The sequence below is a fragment of the Eptesicus fuscus genome, chromosome 7 (assembly GCF_027574615.1).
Source record: "Eptesicus fuscus isolate TK198812 chromosome 7, DD_ASM_mEF_20220401, whole genome shotgun sequence".
Lineage (NCBI taxonomy): Eukaryota > Metazoa > Chordata > Mammalia > Chiroptera > Vespertilionidae > Eptesicus > Eptesicus fuscus.
The window spans coordinates 101,884,048-101,908,006 of record NC_072479.1 but is presented as its reverse complement, the minus strand read 5'-3'; the positions used below and the strand labels follow the sequence as shown (position 1 = coordinate 101,908,006).

Genomic DNA, 23,959 nt, shown 5'->3' with positions numbered 1-23,959 from the left:
GGCAGCCGCAGAAAGAGGCGGTTCCTCGGCAGCCACTCCTTCCGGCTTCCTCGGCTCGGCCTGGACTCAGGCACACACACGGCAGCCAACTCCCAGGCCCCCTGCAAGGAGGACACCCGCTTCCTCCCCGGCTCTCAGCCCTCCTGAGCTGGGAACAGATGTCCCGCTTCCTGCCGGAGCCTGGGAGCGGGCTGGCTCCCGCTGCTGCTTCCAGGGAAGCAGAAACCCTGGATGGAAACCTCCGGGCTTCCCCAGAGGAAAGCTCCCCTGCCCTGGCTCCTGCCCTCCCCGCTGGCCCGGCTCCTGAGCCCGGATCCACTGCGAACGGGCAAACGTCTCAGGCCCGGCCGGAGCCCTGCTGCGCCTCGGAAGGCCCCAGGCTGGGCCGGGCTGGCTGAACACATATGGGAGCCTTGGTCTCCATGATGCCCCACTCTGCCCAGAAATGGGATGGGAGCCCTAGCTGGTGTGGCTCAGTGGATAGGGCGTCCGCCTACACACTCAAGGGCCCCGGGTTCGATTCCGATCAAGGGCACATGCCCGGGTTGCAGGCTCGTCCCCCAGTAGCGGGCGTGTAGGAGGCAGCCGATCAATGATTCTCTCTCATCGTTAATGTTTTTATCTCTCTCTCCCTCTCCCTTCCTCTCTGAAATCAATAAAAATATATTTTTAAAAAACAGAAATGGGATGGGAGGAGGAGACAGCGAAAGGACAGAGGTGTCTTTCACTGGAGGAAGGCGCTGTAGGCACCTGCAGAATAAAAGTAAAGAAGTAACAATAGGAAAAGGAAATTAACATGCACTGAGCCCCTGACATGCTAACATCAGCGTGTTAACTAGCCAGGCAGCCAGTATAACAAGGAAGGGGTAGCAGGCATTGAGCACCTACTAAGTGCTAGACACTGTGCCAGGCCCTGGGAATACAGAGCAGCCTGGGAAGAAACGGCCTCTGCCCCCGAGTGCCTGAGAGACCTTACCTAGGGCGTCTCCTTGGTCTTACCCAAGTCTCATTCCAACCCTGTGAGGGAGGGACCGTGACCCCATTTTATATCTTTTTTTTTAATGTTTATTTGAGCCAAACTGACAACATAGGCTTGGGACCAAGATCTCAAACACTCCCGATCCCATTTCATAGATGAGGTGGCTCGGTCCTGGGCACTCCCTCTCTGGGTACAGACTGGACCCTCAGGATGGAGATGTCCAGGAAGGACACCCCTGAAGAGAGGGGGTTCTTTGGCTCACAAGCACACCCCAAAGGGGTTGTCTCCATTCGCTGGGGGTCTGAGTGCCCACACGCGCTGGCCCTGGAGACAGGGGGATGGGGATGACGCAGCCGGGCCCTGCCCTGGGGGAGCCCACTGCCTGCAGGACTCGGTAGAGCGGGAGAGGCTGCAGTGGAGGGGAGCACGGGGCTGGGGGCAGGGCGAGGGAGTCAGTGCGTTGGATAGCTGCTGTGTACCAGCCCCGAGCGAGTGCCGTTTGGAGATAGTTAGGGTGACCAGCTGACCCCCTCTGCCCGGGACTGAGCAATTCCCAAGAGGCAGGACGCTAGCGCTGAATCCGGAATGAGGAGGTCACCTTAAGCCCGGAGGTCAAAGTCTGTCTCGGGCAGGTGCCTGTGGCAGAGCCTCCAGCCCCCTCGCTAGCATCCATTCTCTGGTTCTTTTAGAAATGACTTGGCAGTCCTGGCAGGTAGCTCAGTTGGTTAGAGCAGTGGTCGGCAAACTCATTCATCAACAGAGCCAAATATCAACAGTACAACGATTGAAATTTCTTTTGAGAGCCACATTTTTTAAACTTAAACTTCTTCTAACGCCACTTCTTCAAAATAGACTCGCCCAGGCCGTGGTATTTTGTGGAAGAGCCACACTCAAGGGGCCAAAGAGCCGCATGTGGCTCGAGAGCTGCAGTTTGCTGACCACTGGGTTAGAGCATTGTCCCAATGCATCAAGGTTACGAGTTCAATTCCAGTCAGGGCACATACAAGAATCAACCAATGAACGGATTAATGAGTGGAACAACAAACTCTCTCTCTCTCTCTCTCTCTCTCTCTCTCTCTCTCTCTCTCTCTCTCTAAATCAATACATACAAATTTTTAAAAAAGAAATGACTTTATAGCCCTAACCCAGTGGTCGGCAAACCGCGGCTCGCGAGCCACAAGCCTAACCGGTTTGGCTCAGTGGATAGAGCGTCGGCCTGTGGACTCAAGGGTTCCAGGTTCGATTCCGGTTAAGAGCATGTACCTTGGTTTCGGGCACCTACCCAGTAGGGAGTGAGCAGGAGGCAGCTGATCGATGTTTCTAACGCTCTATCCCTCTCCCTTCCTCTCTGTAAAAAAAAATCAATAAAATATATTTTTTTAAAGAAATGACTTTATAATGGTCTGAAGGTTTTCCCTGCTCAATTCTACTTCCTCCCCCCCTTTTTTAAATGTATCTCATTTATTGAGCAGATATGTTGTGCCATGGACTAGGGGAAGGAAAGAATATTCTCACCCGCCTCTCAGCAGAGGAGTAAAGGAGGCATGGGAACCCGAATGGGTGGTGAAGAAGGAGATAGCGAGTACCGCTCGGGACCCTGAGACCAACTGCGGGGATAGGGGCCAAGGTTCATCCCGAACCCCCACGAGGAGCTGTCCCCTCAGGAGGAGAGGCCCAGGGGACCGTGGAGAGCTGCTCCCTGGGGGCGGGGAGGTGGGGGAGAAGTGGGTCTTCCTGGTGCAAGGGGTGGACTGTGGCAGCCCTGGAGGGGCACGCTCAGCTCCGCCTTCAGGGACGAGCTTGCTGCTCCGCTGCACATGCAGTCAGTAGACACCCTCCCCTGCAGGGCCTTCAGCTTTTGTTTGCTTTCAGAGCAGTTTTAGGTTCACAGCAACGTTGAGCAGACAACAGACGGTACAGAGATGACACCCCCGTCCCCCTACACGTGCACAGCCGCCCCACTACCAGCATCTGGTACCAGAGGGGACATTTGTTACAACTGATGAACCTACACTGACAGGTCATCATCATCACCCAGAGCCCACAGGTCCCATTAGGGATCTCTCCCGCTGGTGCACGTTCTGTGGGTTTGGACACATGAATAATGACATGTACCTACCGTGATGGTATCTTAGAGAATAGTCTCACTTCCCTAAAATCCTCTGTGCTCTGCCTCTTCATCCCTCCCCCTGCCCCCGCATAACCCTTGCAGCCACCGATCTTTTTGCTTTCTCTATAGAGAATATCATAGAGTTGGAACCATACAGCATGCAGCCTTTGCAGGCTGGCTTCTTTCAATTAACACTGTGCATGTCCGCGTCCTCCATGCCTTTTGATGGCTCGATAGCTCATTTCTTTCTGGTGCTAGTACATGTAGCGAATACTAGCTCCTTGCCTGGCTGGGCCAGTTTATTTATTCATCCATCTACTGAGGAATATCTCGGTTGCTTCCAAGCCTTGGCAATTATGAATGCAGCAGCTATAGACATCTGGGTGCCGGTTTCTGTGCAGACATCACCCCAGCTTTTGAGGGGAAGCCGCCTTCTTCTGGGGCAGCTGAGCAGGAAAAGGGACTAGGGACTGGGCATGTGTGCAAAACTTCCCTAACAGACGTTCTCGGCCCCAGAGCTTCCTGGCTGGTCGGCCACGATCTGAGGTTTGAGGCTCTCCCTGCCCCGCTCTTCCTCCGCCCCTTTTATCTTTCACAGGCCTTGGCCCCCCATCAGCCCCTTGCCCGTCTGACCCATCTCAGGGCTGCTTCCTGGAGGACCTGCTGAGAAACCTGCCTCTGCAATCAGCCCACAGTCCATCCCGTGCTCGCCATCATCATGGCCTCCACGCCCCAGTCCTTTCCCTGGAGGTTGATGGCCCCTATCTGGTCCCCCAGGGCTGCTGCCTCCTGAGGAATATTCTGGTCTCCCCACACCAGCACCAACCAGAGCCCACACGGGAGCCACGGCGGCCCAGGGCCCAGGCTGCAGCTCCGTTCAAGTCAAGCATGTGGGCTTGGAAGGGAGACAGGCCTGGGCTGGGGCTGGCCTGGGCGGGGCGCTGGCCGGTGACTCCCATGAGCCGCAGCCCCTCTCCTCTCTCCCAGGCGGCGGGGGAACTTCCACAGCTTCTGGGGGCCCTTCCAGCCCTGGGAACCCACTTTGGTCAGGAAACGCCTCCTGGGAAATTGCAACTGGGGGGCGTGGGATTGTGAAGGAGGGTAGGCTTTTTTTTTTTTTTTTAAGTTTTTCGTTGCGAAGTTAATTTGCAAAAAATATATATAGACATTTTTGACAGGAGCAAGTAAAAGACTCCTCCACCACCCCCACACCACGTCCCACTCCCATTCCTGCTGTTCCTTCCAGTGCCTGGCCCACATGCCCACCGGGGTCTGCCATCCTAAAGCAGGCTGCGGGGGGCAGGGGAGAGGGGGAGTCTTCTCTCTCCGTGGTCTGTGTCCCCACAGAGGCAGGGGAGGAACTCTGCTACCCTTTGAGATCACAGAAAGATTTATATATATATATATATATATATATATATATAATTATTATTATTATTTCAGAGAAGAAGGGACAGAGAGAGAGATAGAAACATCAATGATGAGAGAGAACCACCAATTGGCTGCCTCCTGCACGACCCCCACCAGGGATCCATCACAACCCCGGGCATGTGCCCTTGACTGGAATCGAACCCAGGACCCTTCGATCCTCAGGCCAATGCTCTGTCCACTGAGCCAAACCAGCCAGGGGCAGGAAGATTTTTTTTTTTTTAGTGGGGGTGGAGGGGAGTGAACTCTGCTCCCTCAGGAGGTTGGGGTGGGGATGGGAGGTTAGGTCAAAATCTCCGGTCCCCTGCCCCCAACACTGGTCTCTTTTCTTCCTCTCCCAGACCCACCCAGGACCATCCCATAGTGAGATGAGCCTGGGCCCCAGTGCTGCTCCGAGGACCACCTGTGTGACCCTGGACAGCGGCCTGACCTCAGTGGGCCTCGGTTTCCACATTTCTATTATGAGCATTTCCACGGTGAGGCTTAATTGGGACTGAGGTTGTGGCTTGCTCTGGACAGAGCTGGACACGGGGGTGTAAGGGGAGGGGCTACCGGTTTGGGGAGGGGGCCAGAGCCCTGGGAGGGTGGGGTGGGGGTCGCCCAGGAGTCCCGCGGCGCGGCCATCGAGTCGCCTCCCTCTGGGACCGAGGCCGGATAGAGCTCTCAGCGCCGCCACCTGCCCCTCGCCGCATCCCGGCGGCACCCCCACCACCGCGCTCGGCGCGGAAGGGGTGCGGGGCTGGGCCAGGGCTGTCCTGGGGGACCGGCGGGGCGGGGCCGTCGCGCCCGCTCCCCCTCCCCGCCGCCTTCTTCTCCTCGCAGCGCCGGGGTTCAGAGCAGCGGCAGCAGCGGCCGCGGCCACATCTCCGGCGCCGGCGCCTCCCGCTCCCTCTCCGGCCCCGCTCGGCCCCGCGCTCTCGGGCCCCGCGCCCCGACCCCGCCGCCGCGCCTGCCGGGGGCCTCGGGCGCCCCCCCGCCCGCCTCACGCTGAAGTTCCTGGCCGTGCTGCTGGCCGCGGGCATGCTGGCGTTCCTCGGTGCCGTCATCTGCATCATCGCCAGCGTGCCCCTGGCGGCCAGCCGGGCGCGGGCGCTGCCCGCGGGCGCCGACAACGCCTCGGGCGCCGCCGCCGCGTCCCCGGGCCCGCAGCGCAGCCTGAGCGCCCTGCACGGCGCGGGCGGCTCGGCCGGGCCCCCGGCGCTGCCCGGGGCGCCGGCGGCCAGCGCGCTCCCGCTGCCGCCGCTGCCCCTCTTCGGCCGCTTCCTGTGCACCCCGCTGGCCGCCGCCTGCCCGTCGGGGGGCGAGCCGGGCGACGCGGCGCCGGGCGAGCGCGAGGAGCTGCTGCTGCTGCAGAGCGCGGCCGAGCAGCTGCGCCAGACGGCGCTGCAGCAGGAGGCGCGCATCCGCGCGGACCAGGACATCATCCGCGAGCTCACGGGCAAGCTGGGCCGCTGCGAGAGCGGCCTCCAGGACGCCGGGCCGCGCCGCGACACCATGGCCGACGGGCCCGGCGACTCGCCCGTGCTCTTCCTGGAGCTGGAGGACGCGGTGCGCGCCCTCCGGGACCGCATCGACCGCCTCGAGGTGAGCGCCACGCCCCGCGCCTTGCCGTCGGGGAGCAGACGGGGTGGGAGTGGCCGGAGGGCGCCCGGGTTCTGGCCGCCACCGCCGCTGCGCTGAGCGAGGGACCCTGGGGAGACCGCCTGCTGGGGTTTGACCCTCCGTCTCCCATCTCCCAGGGGATGGCGGTTCCTGCCCCCAGGCCAGAAGGAGGAATCCCCTTAGGGCACCTGGGTCGGAGGCTGACCCTGTGGCTGAGGCAGCCTCAGCCTATGTGTCTGTAAAGTGGGTATAACAGCGTCCACTTGCAGTGAGGACTGATTAAAACGTAGGTGTGCAAAATGCGTGGCACGTACTAGGACCTCGTTCAATGTCCATTTCATTTTCTTCTTTCAGACATCCCCAAAGCAGCCCACCCACACTCAGTCCTAGTGGTCAGGGCACAGGACTCGGAATCCCCCTCTCCTGCCCACCAGGGAGGAACAGAGTCCCATAAGCCATACCCACCTGGTCTGAAACCTGGGACCCAACCTAAGGGCAGGAGCTCCTATGGTGCCCTCCAGCCAGGACGCCTGGAAACTGGCAGCTCTGGGGTGGAGACCGAGTGGCTAACGGGGTTCCTCCTCTCCCACTCGCCTTTCTCAGACATCCCTGGCTCAGGCTGGGAGCCAGATACCAGAGCTCTGACCCAGTAGCCCACTGTTGGCAGTCATGTGATCCTGGGCCAGTCATTTCTCCTTTGAAGCTGCCAGACCCCTAGCTCCCTGTGAGACCCTATTTAGGAGGGGGAGCTGGGCGGACCTGGACGGACAGGCATCCGGGAGACACTGACCACCCCCGGCGGGTCAGGCGCAGGGAAGGGCGTTAGCAACAAAATTGGGCCTGTGAAAGGAAGGGAGGGAAGGAGGCCAAAGCCCCGGCTGCCCCTTTATTCCTCCCTCCAAACCGAGTGCCCCTGGCAGAGGCAGAGAGGAGAGAGGCTGGGAGGGAGGAAACGCAGGGACTCCCCTCCCCGCGGCTCTCGGTGAAATCTCTGGCTCGGCAGCACAGGCCATGGCACCCGGAAGGTGGGCCGTGCCCCTGGTCCCATGAGGGACCCTCCAGCAAGTCTGTGCTGGTGTCAGCACCCACCCTACAGGGTGTCCGAGTGCAGCCAGGGAGCCGTCACAGACGACCCTCTCGTCTTACAGTGAGGAACGTGGGTCTCAGAGACCTCCTACGGTGAGCGACAGAGGCAGGAGGAAAGCCGGGGTGGGGGGGGGGGGGGGGGGCTTGTCTGCCAGGCCAGCACCCCCTTTTCCCACTCCAGCTCTGGGGTATTTCTAGGATGAGAGCCAAGTGCAAGAAATAATAATAACAACAATAATAATAAAACGCTGAAAGTCAGCAGTGAAGGGGAGTTGGGGAGTCTCAGTTTTCCCACCTGTATAATGGGGACAATAACAGCACCTCCCTCACTGGGGTGTTAGGAGGAATAAGTGAGATAATCTCCGTGAAGGGCCCAGAACAATGTCGGCGGAGGTGTGCTCAGCCAGTTTGAGTGACTGCTATTTTTAACACTAAGCTATCCCTTTGCTAACTTTTTAAATAGCCAAAAATAAAAACGGGAACAAACCCTCCTTTTAGGAATAGATTTTTATTGATGTAAAAAAATTGTTGGTTTCCAAATAACTTCCTCCTGCCTGCCCCAGCCCCTGCCCCCACACCCAGATGGCACCGAGGCTCCGCCCACGTCTGGGGCTGGCAGGCTGGGCTCGCCTGGACCTGTTCCCCCAGCACCTGCGCCTTTGGCAGGGGGGGCTCTGCCTTAGCCTGCTGAGGTCGGGGCTATCCTGGCGGCTGGGATTTGGCACCAGGTTCGCCTCTCAGGTTGGGGGAGCTCTGGCTTCCCTACCCACACCCCTCCTGCTTTCTGCGTGCAGTGGACCTGCGGGGAGAGGGGCCGGGGCCGCCTGCCCAGCGGTCTCCCCGAGGCTGGCTGCAGCCGGGCCTGTCTCCTCGGGGTCTCGGGAGGAGCTGGGGTCTGGAGTCGTACTGTTGGTCTCAGCTGGACTCATCCCCCGTTAGACACTGTTTCGTTTCTCTCTTCTCTTTTCCTCCAGCATCCGCACAAGGATGCCTCCAGAAGGTCAGGGTCTACTTTTTCGCCACACACCTCTTCCCCGCGGCACCTGGCGGCACCACTGACGTCAATAAACTGAATTAAACATTTCAGTCCTTACCTTGCTGGACCCCTCTTCGACCTCTGACCCCATTGATCATTCCTCTCTGACCTCTGACCCCATTGATCATTCCTCCTGCAGGCTTCCGTGTCCTTGTCTTCTGGACTCCTCCCACCGCTTCTCCTCCCGCTCCGCCTCGGGGTTCTCCTCCTCTAACATCTGCGCCCCTCCTGGCTCTCACCTCACTTTCCCTGGGTGAGCTCAGCCACGCCCTCGGGCTTCCAACATCCATTCCGCTGTGATGCCCCAGCTTCCTCTCCAGCCCAGGATTCTCTCCTGAGCTCCAGACCCAGGACCCCACTGCTCCCTGAGCTCCTCCCTCTGGATGTCCCACCAGCCAGCCCCCGCCCCTCGTGTCCCCACCTGAACTCGGGTCCTCTGCTTCTCAGGTGTGCTCTGGGAAGGCATGCTGGGGTCCTCCCCTCCCTCCTCCTTCCACTTGGCCTCGTCTCTCTGTGGCCACTCTCAGCAGCCTGTCACTGTCTCCCTCCCCCAGGCACATCCTTCCACCCATCCCCCTTCAGACAGCCCCAGGGGTCCTCCTCAGGCCACCATGGGGCTCCCCCGTGTTGCAAACTCCTCAGCCTGCGTCCAGGCTGCCATTTGGGATCTGGCTCGTCTCCCAGTTCCTTCTTGCCTCTGTCTAGGTACCAGCTCCCTTCTCCCTCCCCCTCCCCCAACAAACCCATCCTTATCATTTAAGAGTGTTCTGAGACACCTCTTCCCAGAGGGCCTCCTTGATCGCACTCTGCCCATATCATCCCTTCCCCACCCCACAGGCCAACTACCAAAGGGGAGGGAAGGTCACGCTGGCCCCGCCTCTCTCTCCAGGCCTCGGGTGGGAGCAATGTGGGAGGAGGGTTGGGAGAAATGGTTTGTCTTCATGTTTTTATTTTTGTTGTTATGGCTGTTGCTGTTAATGGAAAAATGTCAAAAGTATTTTTTGGGGGGAATCACATCTCATCCCACCATTGCATTTGTGTTGCAGCTTCCTTTCGGTCCTTTATCCCCGTGTAGGCGTTGTTCCTGCGCTGCCCGCACTGCAGGTCATCACCACTTAGTGGCGCCATAATATCCGGGGTCCGTCGCGGGCTCTGCCATCCATCCGTCCCTTGAGCATCTCTTTTGTTGCTGGGAATGTAGGTGGTTTCTAATTCTTCTTCTTCTAGATGCTCAATGCGGGATCCACGTGGGGCAGAGAGCTGTGTTTTTTCTCTTTAAGGCTGCTGAGTGATTTCTGCAGGCCGAGCTCCCAGGAGGGGGATTGCTGGGTCAGAGGATATTGACTTCTTGTGGCTGCGGCCAAGAACCGCTTTCCAGAAGGGCTGGGCCGTGTATGTGGACACCGGCCAGGTACACGTGCTCCCGTGTTCCGTTCCTGCACTAATGTGTCTGTAAACGGAACTTCAGGCTTCATTTCAGCAGTAATTCTGTGACACACACCACATCCTTCGCCCAGCCTAGCAAGCTGGCCGCCTCCCTCTGTCTTGGAGCGGGAGCAGGGTAAGGAACACGCTGATGGCCACAGAAGACCCTGGACTGAACAACAAGTACAGCTCACGCCGAGCACTTCCCGGGTAGCGGGCACTGTACATTCTCCCTTCATCCTCATCCAACCTCTATGAGGGGGGTGCTCTTCGATCCCTTTTTACAGATGAAGAAACCAAGGCTCAGAGAGGTTAAGGGACTGGCCCCATGTCACACAGCAGTGGCACCTGGATTTGACCCTGACATTGGCTCCAGAGCCCTTGTTCTTCATCATCAACTCTAGATCCATCTGGAGGGCTCAGACCTCAGTACCTTTAGGAGTGTGAGGAGGACAGGCAAGAGCAGGGGCCCTTGCCAGGTAGTGCCCTGGCCATTGCTGCCTCAGAGCACCCAGAGCGAGAGTGATGAGGGTCAGTACTCAAAGGCTCGTCCTGCTGGCAAGATAACCAGGAGGCTCGTGTGAGAGCCTCAGTGATAAGAAGAACAACGAGAAGTAACCTTGATGGGGCACCTGCTGCATATGTATGAGCTTATGCAGTCTTCAGCCCGATGGAGCAGGCTGCGCACACTCCTCATCTAGATAAGGAAGTGGAGGCTCAGAGACTCTGAAGGAACCAGCGGCAGGCAATCCCCAGCCCCGCTCTGGGTTCCTTTCTAAGATACAGGGGGCCAGATGCTCCCTAAACACCTTTCAGCTGTACATTGTCTCAGCAATAGGAAGGCCAGGGGGGCATAAAGCTGAGCGCTTCTTGCCTGCAGCTTTAGGCTAATCGCTTTTCCTCTTTGGGGCCTCAGTTTTTTAATCTTTAAAATGGGTAGAAGGAGGGTCTAGGTTCGGTCCAGGCCAGTGGTCGGCAAACTGCGGCTCGCGAGCCACATGCAGCTCTTTGGCCCCTTGAGTGTGGCTCTTCCACAAAATACCACGGCCTGGGCGAGTCTATTTTGAAGAAGTGGCGTTAGAAGAAGTTTAAGTTTAAAAAATGTGGCTCTCGAAAGCAATTTCAATCGTTGTCCTGTTGGTATTTGGCTCTGTTGACGAATGAGTTTGCCGACCACTGGTCCAGGCCCTTTGGTCTTTAAATGATGAGTTCTTGTGCATATGCACCGAGACTAGGAGTTGGGGGACGGGGGTGCCTATGTGTGCAGCCCCCAAGCTTCCATTCACCCACTCCCAGCCTCCAGCTTCTCAGGGAAGTCTGCAGATAAACACAGTGACTTAGAGAATCTACTGGTGCCTCTTCCAATGTCTATCGGTTGCTTTTACTTTCCTCTTATATTGGTACCCCTTCTGGAAGCTTCCGCTCTCTGCGGGCTGCTTCCCCTGACCCAGCCTCTTGGGCCACGAAGGGGGCCAGCAGAGCATGGCAGGAGAGGTTCTGCCCACTGGCCTTTTGTTTGAGGACGTGGAACCTCGTGCCCTCCAGCCACCGGCAGACCCCGATGCCCCTCTCCCCGTGGCTGGCAGGTGGGGTACCTGCCCTGGGAAGTCCTTAACCCCTGCTCCTGCCAGTGTGGCACCTTCATTCTAGCAAGAAACCTGGTGTCTTGAGCACAGCTCTGCCACCTGCTGTGACCTCAGAAAATGTCTTCTTCTCTCTGATCCTCAGTTTCCCCATCTGTCAAATGGGAGGGGTGGGCAGGACCCCTCTCGCTCTGTCATTCTGTGCCCCTGAGGCCTTTCATCCCTGGCAGGCCTTCACGCAGGAGAGGAGGCCTGCTGTGCCGAGCCGGGCAGGGCCTTGCTTGGGGGACTTTGTTTTTGTTTTTGTTTTTAGGTATATCTTACATTCACGGTCTCTGAGAGCTCCCATATCTTACTTACGAAAGACACAAATCTTAAATGCACAGCTCAGTGAACGTTTGATGTATGGAAATACCATGAGAGCACCACCCAGATCAAGCATCAGAACATGTCCAGTGCCCCAGCAGGCTCCTCTGTGACCCCCGAAATCTGTACTTCCCAAAGGCACCACGCCTCGGCTTCTGCCACCACCCCTCCCTCTAACACGCGTCTGAACGCCCTTCCGGTGGGCGCGGCTGTGTCCCCCTGTCTGGTATTCTCGTTTTCACTACGTCTGACGCTCACTGGGTCCGGGTGCGTGAGTCCGTGGGCCGTTACTTTTCGATGCTGTGTCGTGTCTCTGTGGATATGCCTGCATTGACTTACCCGTCCCTCTTACGTACGGATGGACGTTTCTTGTTTCTGGTCTGGGGCTATTACAAATAAAGCAGCTTGTGGCATGCTGAGGTGGCTGGAAGCCCTCATTTCTCCTGGCTACATCCCCAGGAGTGGGGTGCCCGGTCCCCGGGAGAGGCATATATTTAGCGTCAGGAGGGACGTGTGCCAAACACTTCTCCAAAGTGGCAGCGAGCGTCCACACGCCCACCTGCGTGCGAGTCTCGCCAACCTGGGTTTGGTCATTTGGAAGACGCTCCTCGTCCTGGTGGGCGTGAGCGCACTCACCGGTTTTAATTTGTATTTCTCTCATGACTCATGGAATGGCGCACCTTTTCGATGGCTACTGGCCGTTTTGTGAAGTCCTCGCCTGTGGGAGGTGGAGCGAGGTCAGTGACTGAGTGTGGTGGGGTTTCCCCAGGACAAACTTGGGCACATGATCCCCCCTGGACGCTGGGGGCATGGATTGCAGCCACCAGCCCCCCGGGGAAGCACTTATGCACCCCACACACTCTTCATTTGACTCAGGGGAAGTGAAGGTTCAGAGAGGCTGAGTGACTTGCTCCAGGCCACACAGCACAGCCGAAGCTGGGCAAAGACCACAGCCAGGATGTTCTGTTGAAATGGGCTGGGGGGAGGGGCCTCACTTTGCTGTGTATTTTTGACCGGGGCCCAGCAGGTGTGTGGGCAGGCAGGGCCTGAGGGAACTCTGTGGCTTCTCAACACATCAGCTCGGCAGGGAGTACGTGAAGGGGGAGGCGAGCGTCCCTGGGGTTGGGGGTGTCCTATCATGTACTCAGGGACTTCAGGGAGCCTTCTCCCCATCTCCTGCCCTCTTCGTTCTCACCACGCACCCCGACTTGGCACTCCGGTGCACAGAGGCCCATTTATCTTCTTCTTCTTCTTCTTCTTCTTCTTCTTCTTCTTCTTCTTCTTCTTCTTTTTCTTTTTTTGGTGTCAAGCCTCACTCGAGGATATTGTTCCATTGATTTTATTTTATTTTTTTAATGTATTTTATTGATTTTTTACAGAGAGGAAGAGAGAGGGATAGAGAGTTAGAAACATCGATGAGAGAGAACCATCGATCAGCTGCCTCTTGCACACCCCCTACTGGGGATGTGCCCGCAACCAAGGTACATGCCCTTGACCGGAATCAAACCTGGGACCCCTGAGTCCGCAGGCCGACGCTCCATCCACTGAGCCAAACCGGTTTCGGCTGTTCCATTGATTTTAGATAGAGAGGGAGGGAGGGAGGGAGGGAAGGAGAACCATCCATGTGAGGGAGACACATTGATTGGTTGCCTCCCGCAGGGGCCCTGACGGTGGAGGGCTTGGGGGAGGAACCCAGGTACGTGCCCTTGACCAGGAATCGAACCCATGACCTTCGGTACGTGGGCTGGTGCTCTGACCACTGGACCATACCGGCTGTCTTCTTTTTATTACAGCTCCAAATTGGCACAGGGACCAGGACCAAAGATCAGTGTGCCCCACCCGGGTTAGGTGGAGACAGCCTGGGTGGGCCGGCTCCTGGAGGGGAAGACAGGGCACAGGCCAGGCCAGTCTGCGAGTCCTTCCCTGAGTCACCTCGCCCCCGCCCCCCCGCCACCCCTGCCCGTGGCTCTTGCAGGTGCTCTTGCTGTCACGGGGCCCAGTCCACCTCCAGCGGAGGGTGCTCGGGCAGCAGGCACAGCCGGCCTTTGCACCTCTGGAGCCACAGCACCTGGCGCTTACAAGAGGCAGCAGGGCTGAGCGCACCCGCTGTGCCAACCTGTTCTAGGGCCTTAAACGTTAGTCCCACAGGAGCCGTGGTGCCATTACTGCCCCCATTTCTCAGGTGAGGAAACGGAGGCTCAGAGAACCTTGCCCCAGGCCCTGGCCAGTGTGGCTCAGTTGATGGAGCACCGTCCCATCGATTCCTGGTCAGGACACATGCCCGGGTTTCAGACTAGATCCCCGGCGGGGGGCGAGGGGGGGCGTGCAGGAGGCAGCCGATCATATCAATGTTTCTCTCTGTCTCTCCCCCTCCCATCCACTCTCTCTGAAAATCAACGGGGGGAAAATATCCTCGGGTGAGATTTATGGTTGGAGATGGAGAACAGTTGGTTCCTTCCAGAGAGATTTAAGTATATTAATGATGATAATAATACTGACACATACACTTCATGTGCCACCTCTACTCTCAGTGCATTCCTTTAACTCATTGAATTCTCACTGCAATGCCATGAGATGTCATCACCCTGCCCTTCTTGCTGATGGGGAAACCGAGGCACACAGCTTTACATCACAGAGTCACTGGGCTGTGGAGCCAGGCTGTGGGCCCAGGCAGACTCCGCTGCTGCCTGGGAGCTGGGCCCCGTGCCGTCCTGGGCAGGGGTGAGCTGTGCAGAGGGTGGGACCCTGACCCTAAAGCCAGCACCTTCCTTCTGCTCCCCAAAGGAGATGAGGTGGGTGGGTCCTCCCCACATACGCCCAGCCTCTGAGCCACCCCGCATGGGCAGGTCCCTCTGTGAAGCTGCCCCAAACCATGGTGACACAGCCTGCCAGGCCCTCCCAGGCTCCTCACGGCCACGGGAACCTTCTGCTGGCCCTCCAGGCAGGCAGGGCGGCCGGCACTGTGCCCTCTTGGCAGACCGACAAGCTGAGACCCAGACTGGCGGGTAGAACCGAGGAACGGAACCAGGTCTAGAATCAGAAGGGCCTGGGCTGGGGTTTGGCTTTGTCACTTCGCAGCTCTGTGACCCTAGGCAGGCGACTTCACCTCTCTGAGCCTCGGTCCCCTCATCTGTAAAGTGGGCCTCCTGGTCTCTCCGTCGAGAGGGGCCGAACTGTTTGCACAGCGCCTCCTCAGTGCGGGCCTGGCACGCAGTGCGTGACGATGGGGCCAGCCGCCGCCGCTGGCATTCTCATCAGGAGTGCTAATGAGCCCCGCACACGGGCGGGCGCGGAGCGGGACTAGAACCCTGGGCTCTCCTCCAGGCTTCATGCAGTGACAGCAAACCCCACCCCGAATCCCAGCACGACAGCCGGTGGGTTCCGAGCCCCCATTTTCCTGCCTCAGCAGGACCTGAGTGGGGGTGATGGCATCATCCTCTCCCCCACCATCTCGGGCGTGGGGCCCACTTGGCATCCGGCTTGGAAGCCCACGCGGCACAGCCTGCACCCGCAGCAGATGGGGAAGTGGGGGGCGCAGTCGTGTTCTTCTGATTCAGACACGGCGGGGAGGGGGCCCCACACGATCCGGCGCGTCCACCTCCTCCCTGGCCTTCCTGTTGGCGGCAGAGCTGGTGGCTCTGACAAAAGAACAGCTTGCGAGCCCACCTTCCCCCCCCCCACCCCCCCGCCCGCACGGCTCCCTCGAAACCCTGTCTGTGTGAGTCGCAAGCACTCCGCGTCCCGCTCCTGCCTGGCAGGTCCCTCTGGCTCGGAGGGAGCAGGACGCTTTGTAGAGAGAGAAGGCTGTGGCTCCACAGGTGGCAGCTTTGCCCCGCCCATCGGAGAAAACTCAACAGGACTCCTGCCTCAGTTTCCCTGTCTGTGAAATGGGGACACTCACAGTACCAACAAAAAAAAAATGAGCTGTAAGGATTCATGAGTAAATACGTATAAAGTGCCAAGGATGGGCCTGGCACACTCATTCAGATGCATGCCCCTCCTGCCAAGCTTGGCACAGTGGAATGGGGAAACTGAGGACGGAGCAGGGCTGGGACCGAGGACCGCCGGCCGCGGCCCTCCAGCGCTGAAGTGGAATGCTCTCTATGAGTTGCCTCTGCCCACGGTTTCCGGGAAGTCCAGCCACTCCCAACGCAGTGTGTGGCTGGCCCTGGCCCTCCAGGGGCTGTCTGTGGTCACGGGAAGATTCTGGAGGTGCAAGCTCCCTGTCTGCTGATGTGCTCAAGCCTCCCAGTTTGCATTCTGCTTTTACAGCCCACGCGGGCCTTCACTTCCTTTGATCTAACCTGGGGATGAACAGAGAGCGGCCAGTGGTCCCTACTTACAGAAGGGGAGACTGAGGCATTGTGTTTAGTCAGGATTCCTAGGACCCGGGGGGTGAGAAGGAGCCTTCTGGATAGTGAAGGTTAGTATAACAGGGGTCAAGGTTAGCCCACCTGCCCCCGATCTCAGGGTGGCGTGGCAGAAGGGAGTATCAGTCCCTCCAACTCCTCAGCCCCAGGCAGGAATTGCAACAAACAGGCTCTGCTCATGGGCATTTACACTTACGCGCCCCACAAACCTTCTCAACAGCGACCGTTGCCCCCGTGTTGCATGTGAGGAGCCAGGGGCTCAGAGAGGTAGAAGCATTTGCTCAGGGTCACACAGCAGGTTGGCTCTCGAGCTGGATTTGAACCCTGGGCTGTCTGACTCAGGAATCTGTGATCTTAACCACATTCCACCCAGATGGCTACAGCACTGGAGCCCTGTCCCAGAAGCCCCTGGGTCTGCCCCGTGCCCAAAGCTTGGCGAGTGAACGGGTGAAGACGAAGACAGCCAGCCCTTCAAGGACCCGTCAGGGGCAGCTTCAGTCATGAAGGAGTCTGCTGTGGCCATCACCCCGACTGCACATTAGAACCGCCCAGGGAGCTTCTCCCTGTCAGCCCCCCTTCCCGTGCGCCCCCCCCCCCGCCCCGCCCCCGCCATTGGCTGAGAGGTCCTTGAGGGCGGGAGCCAGCCTGCCCTCAGCTGCCAGCACACACCAGTCTGACCACAGTGGAGCTGGATTTGGATCCTGAGCTGTCTGACTCTATGATCTTTATTGTAAAGTGTATTTTCATTGATTTTAGAGAGAAAAGGAGAGGGAGAGAGAGAGACAGAAACATCAATGATGAGAGAGAATCATTGACTGGCTGCCTCTTGCACGCCCCCTACTGGGGATCGAGCCTGTAACCCCAGGGCATGTGCCTTGACCGGGAATCGAACCGTGACCTCCTGGTTCATAGGTGGACGCTCAACCCCTGAGCCACGCCGGCCGGGCTGAGTCTATAATCTTAAGATGCTTTGCTAGACACCCAGTTTGTTGCTGGAAGCTGGCATTGCTGGCTCCATTCTGCCTACGAGGAGCTGGAGCTCACCTGGGGTCACTCCACAGTGGGGAGGGGGTCTCTGAGCCCCGTGTCCCTTCCCTTCCTCCCTCGGAGTGACCTCACGTACCCCTTTCTCTGCCCCGAGAGCAGCAGGAGCTCCCAGCCCGCGTGAACTTCTCAGCTGCGCCCGCCCCTGCGCCCGTGGTGCCCACCGCCCTGCACTCCAAGATGGACAAGCTGGAGGGGCAGCTGCTGGCCAAGGTGCTGGCCCTGGAGAAGGAGCGCGTGGCCCTCAGTCACAGCAGCCACCAGCAGCGGCAGGAGGTGGAGAAGGAGCTGGACGCCCTGCAGGGCCGCATAGCCGGACTGGAGCACGGTGGGTCCTGGGCCCCGCCATGGGCAGGGCAGGCGGGGCCTTGGTCCTGGGGGAGGGGGGGGTCAGGAGGGGAAGGAGTCACTGGGAAAACATCCTCATGCTCTCCAGAAGCTGAAGAGAGAACAGTGGGAGGAGCTGGGAAACGCAGAGGGAGAGAATTGCTGGCTACCATTGCCATTATTTTTTATCATTACCATGATTTTTTTACCATTATTATTATTAAGTTTGTATTTTCTGGCACCTATTCTATATTGGGAGTGAGCTAAGGACTTGACACATCAGCTGTCAAGTCCTTGTGGTTTAATCTTCACAAACCACAGGGCGGTGGTACTATTGTTATCCCCATTCCACAGATGAGGAAACTGAAGCTCAGAGAGGTCAAGTGACTTACCCAGGGTCACACAGCCAGTGAGTAGTGGATCTAGACTTCAAACTAAATCCGATTCCAAAGCTCATGCATTTAAGCACCTCACAAAATGTCACCTTCAATGAACCAGAATTTTGTCATTTGTTTAACACCTGGGCCTGGCATGCCAGGGTGACAGAGAAACGTGACGTAATGGACAACATCCAGGTAGGAGCATCAGGAGACCTAGTTCCTGGTTCCCCAGCTGTCACTGACTTGCTCTGTGACTTTGGAAGTTTGCTTCCTTTACCCAGGCCTCGTTTTCCTCATCTGAAAAGTAGAGATTTCGGGTTCATAAGCTCTCAGGGACCTTTCATCTCTGAAACCTTGCGAGGACCACCCATAGGGGATTATGGACAAGTTGGGGATACCAGGGAAAACCATGAGCTGACCTTTAGCTGGGACTGGCTTAAACGTAGGTTAGGAATTCTGGAGGAAGAAATCTGGGAGGCTTCCTGGAGGAGGTGGGCCTCAAGTTAGTCCTTGAAAGCCGAGGTGGAGAGTGAATTGTGGAGTGAAGGGGCCAAAGCAGGGGCACAACTGAAGAGAAGCATAGCAGGTGCCTAAGGACTAGTACAATCCGCCCCCCCATTCTGGAGAATGCTCTGCCCACCACACCCTCATCGGTGTCCACTGACTCCCACCGTTTCCACGTTGTCCCCCCCCCACCCCCCCCCACAGGGTCCTCAGCCTACAGCCCTCCCGACGCCTTCAAGATCAGCATCCCCATTCGCAACAACTACATGTACGCCCGCGTGCGGAAGGCACTGCCCGAGCTCTACGCCTTCACCGTCTGCATGTGGCTGCGGTCCAGGTCGGGCAGCGCCGGCCAGGGCACCCCCTTCTCCTACTCGGTGCCGGGGCAGGCCAATGAGATCGTGCTGCTGGAGGCCGGCCCCGACCCCATGGAGCTGCTGATCAACGACAAGGTCAGTGGGGACGGGCAGACCACAGGGATGGGGACGGGGCCACCCTTCCAGGAGCACCGCACTGTGCCGGCCCCACACAGGGGGGCCCTTTCCATCCTCTCGGCTCAGCGTATGCGGCACACCTGCCGTGCCTGCTGCCTGCCAGGCTGGGCTCTGGAGCACAATGACAAGCCAGACCTGGGGCCGGCTGAAGAGGGGCTCGAGTCCCAGAGAGGCTGTGGGTGTGGGGCTCCCATTTACAGGGGAGGCAGGGGAGGCTTAAGGAGACTCCGTGACTTCCCCGGCGGCCAGCTCTAGGAGCAGGGCTGGAAGTGTCTGCCTCGGGGTCCTGATCATTCTCCTGGACAAAGAGAGAGGTTCAAGGGCCCCCCTAATGGAGAGGTCCCAGGACCCTCCTAATGGGGCCCTCCCAGGCCCCAGCAGAATCCTGCTCAGCAGGAGGTGCTTTTTGTGGGTGTCCTGGAAGCGGAGGAAGGAGATGGGCCCAGGGGCAGTGAAGTTTTTCTGAGACCCAATAGGTCCTGAGAAGTCCTGGGAAGGTGGACTGCATCTAGATCCTGCTAACTAACCATGTTCCCCTCACGCACCCCAGGCTGCCATCCTTGGCCTGGCCCAAGTCAGCACTCACGTCTTAGGACTTCAGCACCCTGGACAGGGCACAGGGCAGCCCCATTCCAGGCCCCTTTGAGGCCTCCCTCCAAGCCTTTGCTCCTCTGTGCTCCCCCCTCGCTTTGCCTCGCGTGGATGGGTCAGAGTCCGTAGTCATCCGGGTGTGTTTAGACTCCATGTCTTTGTTCCCACACCCCCTCCTCACTGGGCCTTTATCGGCTCTGCACCTCCCAAACGGCCCCTGCGTCATTTTGTCTGTAAAACTGTTCCCGAAGCCCTTCCCTCGGGGCAGACTCCGCTCCCTTACAGCGGGGACCAGAGTCTATCCCCAGCACAAGGCCTGGCACCACGTAGGCCTCGGCAATGTTGCACTGAACTGTGACCTCAGAGAACGAGGCGATGAAAGAGCCTCTGGGAACTCCAAATCCACAGGCAGCAAATGCCTTTCGCCTCACAGGCCAGGGCTAACCAGCCAGCAGTGGCTTCTGAGAGCACTGCAGTGAGGAGGATTCTGGGGCCGAGTCTCGGCTCGTGATTGATTAGCCCTGTCTGCCTTGGGGGAAGGAGGCGGAGGTGGCTGCATGTTGGCCATTCCTCGCCTGACCTCCTCACTTCACAGATGAGGAAACCAAGACCAAAAAGAAGGTGCAGACCCCACAGGGTCCCAGCGGGGTGGGGTGGGGAGCAGAGCCAGAGCCGATGCCAGTGCCCCGCCCGAGTCCAAGGCGGGTTCCGCCACTGCCTGCACTTTCTGAGCCCAGCTGTGTGCCGGGCACCGTGTGAGGCGTTCAGGGGAAGGTAGGAATGGAGATTCGGCTCTCACCCCACATGACCTTACAGGCCTGTGAGTGAACAAACCACCCGGAAACAAATGAAAACCAGCACTGACTAGTCCCGTGGGGCCTGGGTGAAGCCGTCTGGTTAGGTCGCGGGGAAAGAGGAAAGAGTGTGGGGAAGACGCTGGCTGGGAGGAAGGAGAGGGCCAAGCCTTGGGTCAGTCCCTGGAAGGAAGGGCATGGTGCTCCTGGTCACCGCCCCCCCCCCCCTCAACTGCTCCAGCCTTGGGCCTCATGACCTCTGACCTGGAGCTGGGGGATCTGTGTCCAGGTGGCCCAGCTGCCCCTGAGCCTGAAGGACAACGGCTGGCACCACATCTGCATCGCCTGGACCACGAGAGATGGCCTGTGGTCTGCCTACCAGGACGGGGAGCTGCGGGGCTCCGGTGAGAACCTGGCTGCCTGGCACCCCATCAAGCCTCATGGGATCCTTATTCTGGGCCAAGAACAGGTAAGGCTCAGGGTGATGTCCAAGCTTGAGGCCCAAGTAGAAATCCCCTCCACCCAGGGCCCTGAGGAGGAGGGGCTAGGCAGAGGGACCCTGAAAGCACAGCAGTGATCACTAGGTCTGACCCAGCCATTGGAGGCCTGCCCCAGGGGCTAGAACCCTAGGGGCGGGGCTAGCAGCTTAGGGGTGGGGCTAGCAGCTTGGGGGCGGGGCTAGAACCTTAGGGGTGGGCTCGGACATAGGGGCGGGGCTTCAGCTGGGACAGGGCCTGCCCATATCTTTTCGCCACCCTCACTCCATGTCCCTGTCCTTTTTCTCTGCTCTCTCGGCCCAGGATACTCTGGGAGGTCGATTTGATGCCACCCAGGCCTTCGTGGGTGACATTGCCCAGTTTAACCTGTGGGACCACGCCCTGACACCTGCCCAGGTTCTGGGCATCGCCAACTGTACTGGGCCGCTGCTGGGCAACGTCCTTCCCTGGGAAGACAAGCTGGTGGAGGCCTTTGGGGGTGCAACGAAGACCGCCTTTGATATCTGCAAGGGGAGGGCTAGGGCATGAGGGGCCACTTCGTCCAGGGCCCCTCCCTTGCCTGCCAATTTGGGGACCTTACAGGAGGGGAGCACATTCCCCCCTCAGCCTACCCACGCACTGGCCTTCCCTCCTGCTCACTCCTGACCATGCCTCTCATTTCCCCCACCTACACCCACACCTCCAGGATGCCTGCCCTGATGGCTGGCCCCTGATCCCACCTGGGGAGAGTCCAGGCCCTGCAGGGGTGGTAGCAGTGCCCACCCTCCTGACGTTTTACCACAGCCCTCTCTTACCCCCACCACACCCTCTTCCATTGACCACATCTGAATTCACTGATGTCAACAGCATCCCATGGGGCTGTGGGGGCGGAGGGCCCCCATGCAACAGGCCTGACCCTTCCCCCTCAGGGCTGCAGAGCAGTCCCTGCTGAGAAGGGGAGGGCAGAGACCTAGGAGACTCGGACTCCCCCTCCTCCCCTCTCCACCAGCTGCAGTCAAGGGCAGCGGGATCTCGATGGACCCTCTACCCCACACCCACACCCCACCCCTCCTCCTCCTCTTTCCTCGTTTCTTTGTGTGCAGTGGATTGAATGTTGGTTCCATGCCTGTCCACACCCCACCTCCAGGACATTCCCTTCTCAGCTCTGGCCTGGAGGGTTAGGGGCCAAGACCCCAGGGGGCCACAGGACCATAGTCACCCCTGTGCCCACCCACAGCTGTGTCCACTGCTTGCATGGTCACTTCTCCCACTCTGTGGCTAGGACGGGGTCTGGGCCACCTCGGCCTGAGCTAGGAGTGGCACGAGGCAGAGGCCCTGTGCCCCAGGGGACCAGGCTCTGGCAGAGCCCCATTACCACCCTCTCGGAGGAGGGAAGAAGCCCAGTGAGCAGCAGAAGCATGCAGTGCTGTGCAGAGCATCGCATGAGGAGGAGCCAGCCGCCCCTGGTTCCCAGCCAGCTCTGCTGTGTGGCCTTCTCTAAGTCCCTGCCCTCTCTGGGCTAGCCTTCCTCGTTTGTGAGCATTTGAGATGGTCTGTGATTTCTGGTGAATAGGATGCGGCAAGCCTGAGAACTTTCCTGGCGACCGAAAGGCATGGCAGGGGCAGGTCCTGGGACGGGCAGCACCTGGGATCTGGCTAGGCACGGGTCAGGGTCAGCAGCTGGCTCAGAGAGTCAGAGACAAGGGCAAGGGTCAGGCAGCCCCCTCTCATGTGCATACTGTAAACACCAGCTCTTCTGGGCGCCCCCAGCCTGGCACTCTGGCCTGTCTGAGTGTGTCTCAATGGGCTGGCGGCTTCCTGGTCCCCGCCCTGGGGTCCTCACCAGCTCCCCCTCGGGCGTGGAAGAATGTCAGAGCTGAGAAAGCCACCCAGTCGGGTCCCTTATTGGTGCAGATAGGGGAGAGCTCAGAGAGGGCAAATGACTTGTACAGGATCACCCAGCACAGTGGGGCAGAGCCAGGACGAGAACCCACAGCATCCTGCCTGCCATGAGGGTCTCTGAGTCCAGCCTGCACCTGGAGGGTGCACACCTGGCAGGTGGGAATGCTTTCCCACGTGACGACCTGAACATCGTCCTCCATGAAACTCACCTTGGCAGCCCCTACCTCCTGGGAGGCCTGACCCCTGGCATTGTGGCAGGAACGGGGAGCTGAGGACACAGGTGTCCTTCCCTGCCAGTGCCTTTTGCCCCACTTTTTGTTCCTTGTCTCGCCCTCCACTGCCACTTAGCTTGAGGCATGACGTAAGAGCTGCGGGCTGTGGGGGCTTTTCTGAGACCGTGGCCTCCAGCCCCCAGATCCTTGTCCCCATTTAGAGAGCACGAGTAGACCTTTCGGCACCTCCGGCCCCGCTCCCCCTGGAAGAACCCAGGAGAAGGAGCGGTGATGGCGTGCTTCAGCCAGAACCTGCTGGGATCTAGGTTGCCCTGGTAACAGCCAATGACATCAGCCAAAGTACTGGGTCAAGTATCTCCTAGTGACATGCGCTGTTGCTGGGGTGACGGCGGAATTGGGAACTCGGACGTCAGGGGCCCTGGACACTGGGCTCTGTTGGGTTTCTATTTTTGTTTTTTAAGGAAGCCGCTTCTGTGGAGGCCCTGGGGGAGAGAAAGGGTCTTAGGATGGAGGTGACAGGACTTGCTTGGTCACTCGAGCCCACCCAGAGGACATCCAGGTCCCGAATGCTTTGTCATGGTGATGAGACGCCTGATGCACCCTGGACAGCCATCCAGGGGGAACAGGACACACCGGGGGGCAGGCTCTGAGTCTGGGCCATTGGTGAGTGGCCTGGATCCCACTTCCACCCCAGGAAAATGACAGCCCCCAAGTCCCCACCCTTCATACTTGGCCGAGTGCCTGCCGTGTGGACGTCAGCTTTGATCTGCAGCTGCGCCCAGGCACAGCCCGGCAGGAAGAGGGTCTGGAAGGGGGGCTCGGCGGCGTCCCTGAGCTGCTCAGAGCGATGCTGGAGCCCGCGTTTGTGACGTCATTTTAAGTGTCAGGCACTGTGCTGAGCACACACATCCCCCACCCCCGGGCATCACCTCATTTACCCTCACAGCTGGGACTCTCCTCATACACGCGCACAGAGAGGCTAAGTAACCTGCCCAGTGTCCATCAGCCAGCAGTGATGGAGCCCAGAGTTCAAACCAAGGCAGGTTCCCTCGAGGGCCCACCCTCCGCCCCAGGGGACAGTCATCCCACACTGCAGGGTGGGATTTGGGCACCATTGCTCCCAGTGGGTTTCAGCCTGAAGGGCCGTGTCTGGCCCTCTCCTCCCTCCCCCCCCCCCCCCCCCCCGCCAAGTTTGAGGTGGAGGAACGGAGGCAGGCCTGGGCCACCCG

General features: G+C 59.0%; 1 protein-coding gene across 1 annotated transcript; it reads left to right on the top strand.

Annotated features, from left to right (window-relative positions):
* The first annotated feature begins 4,885 nt into the window (after positions 1-4,885).
* Positions 4,886-21,180, top strand: NPTXR (neuronal pentraxin receptor). The gene is made up of 6 exons (XM_054718644.1): positions 4,886-4,993; positions 5,340-6,101; positions 17,132-17,357; positions 18,445-18,692; positions 20,409-20,588; positions 20,920-21,180. Exons 1-6 carry the CDS (start codon positions 4,886-4,888, stop codon positions 21,142-21,144), a joined length of 1,749 nt encoding a protein of 582 aa, XP_054574619.1. The 3' UTR covers positions 21,145-21,180.
* Positions 21,181-23,959: the final 2,779 nt, after the last annotated feature.

Coding starts and splice junctions, on each gene's coding strand:
- NPTXR (XM_054718644.1), top strand. CDS start 4,886: ATGAGCCTGGGCCCCAGTGCTGCTCCGAGGACCACCTGTGTGACCCTG. Junction 4,994..5,339: donor CTATTATGAGCATTTCCACG/GTGAGGCTTAAT, acceptor TTCTCCTCGCAG/CGCCGGGGTTCAGAGCAGCG. Junction 6,102..17,131: donor ACCGCATCGACCGCCTCGAG/GTGAGCGCCACG, acceptor CCCCGAGAGCAG/CAGGAGCTCCCAGCCCGCGT.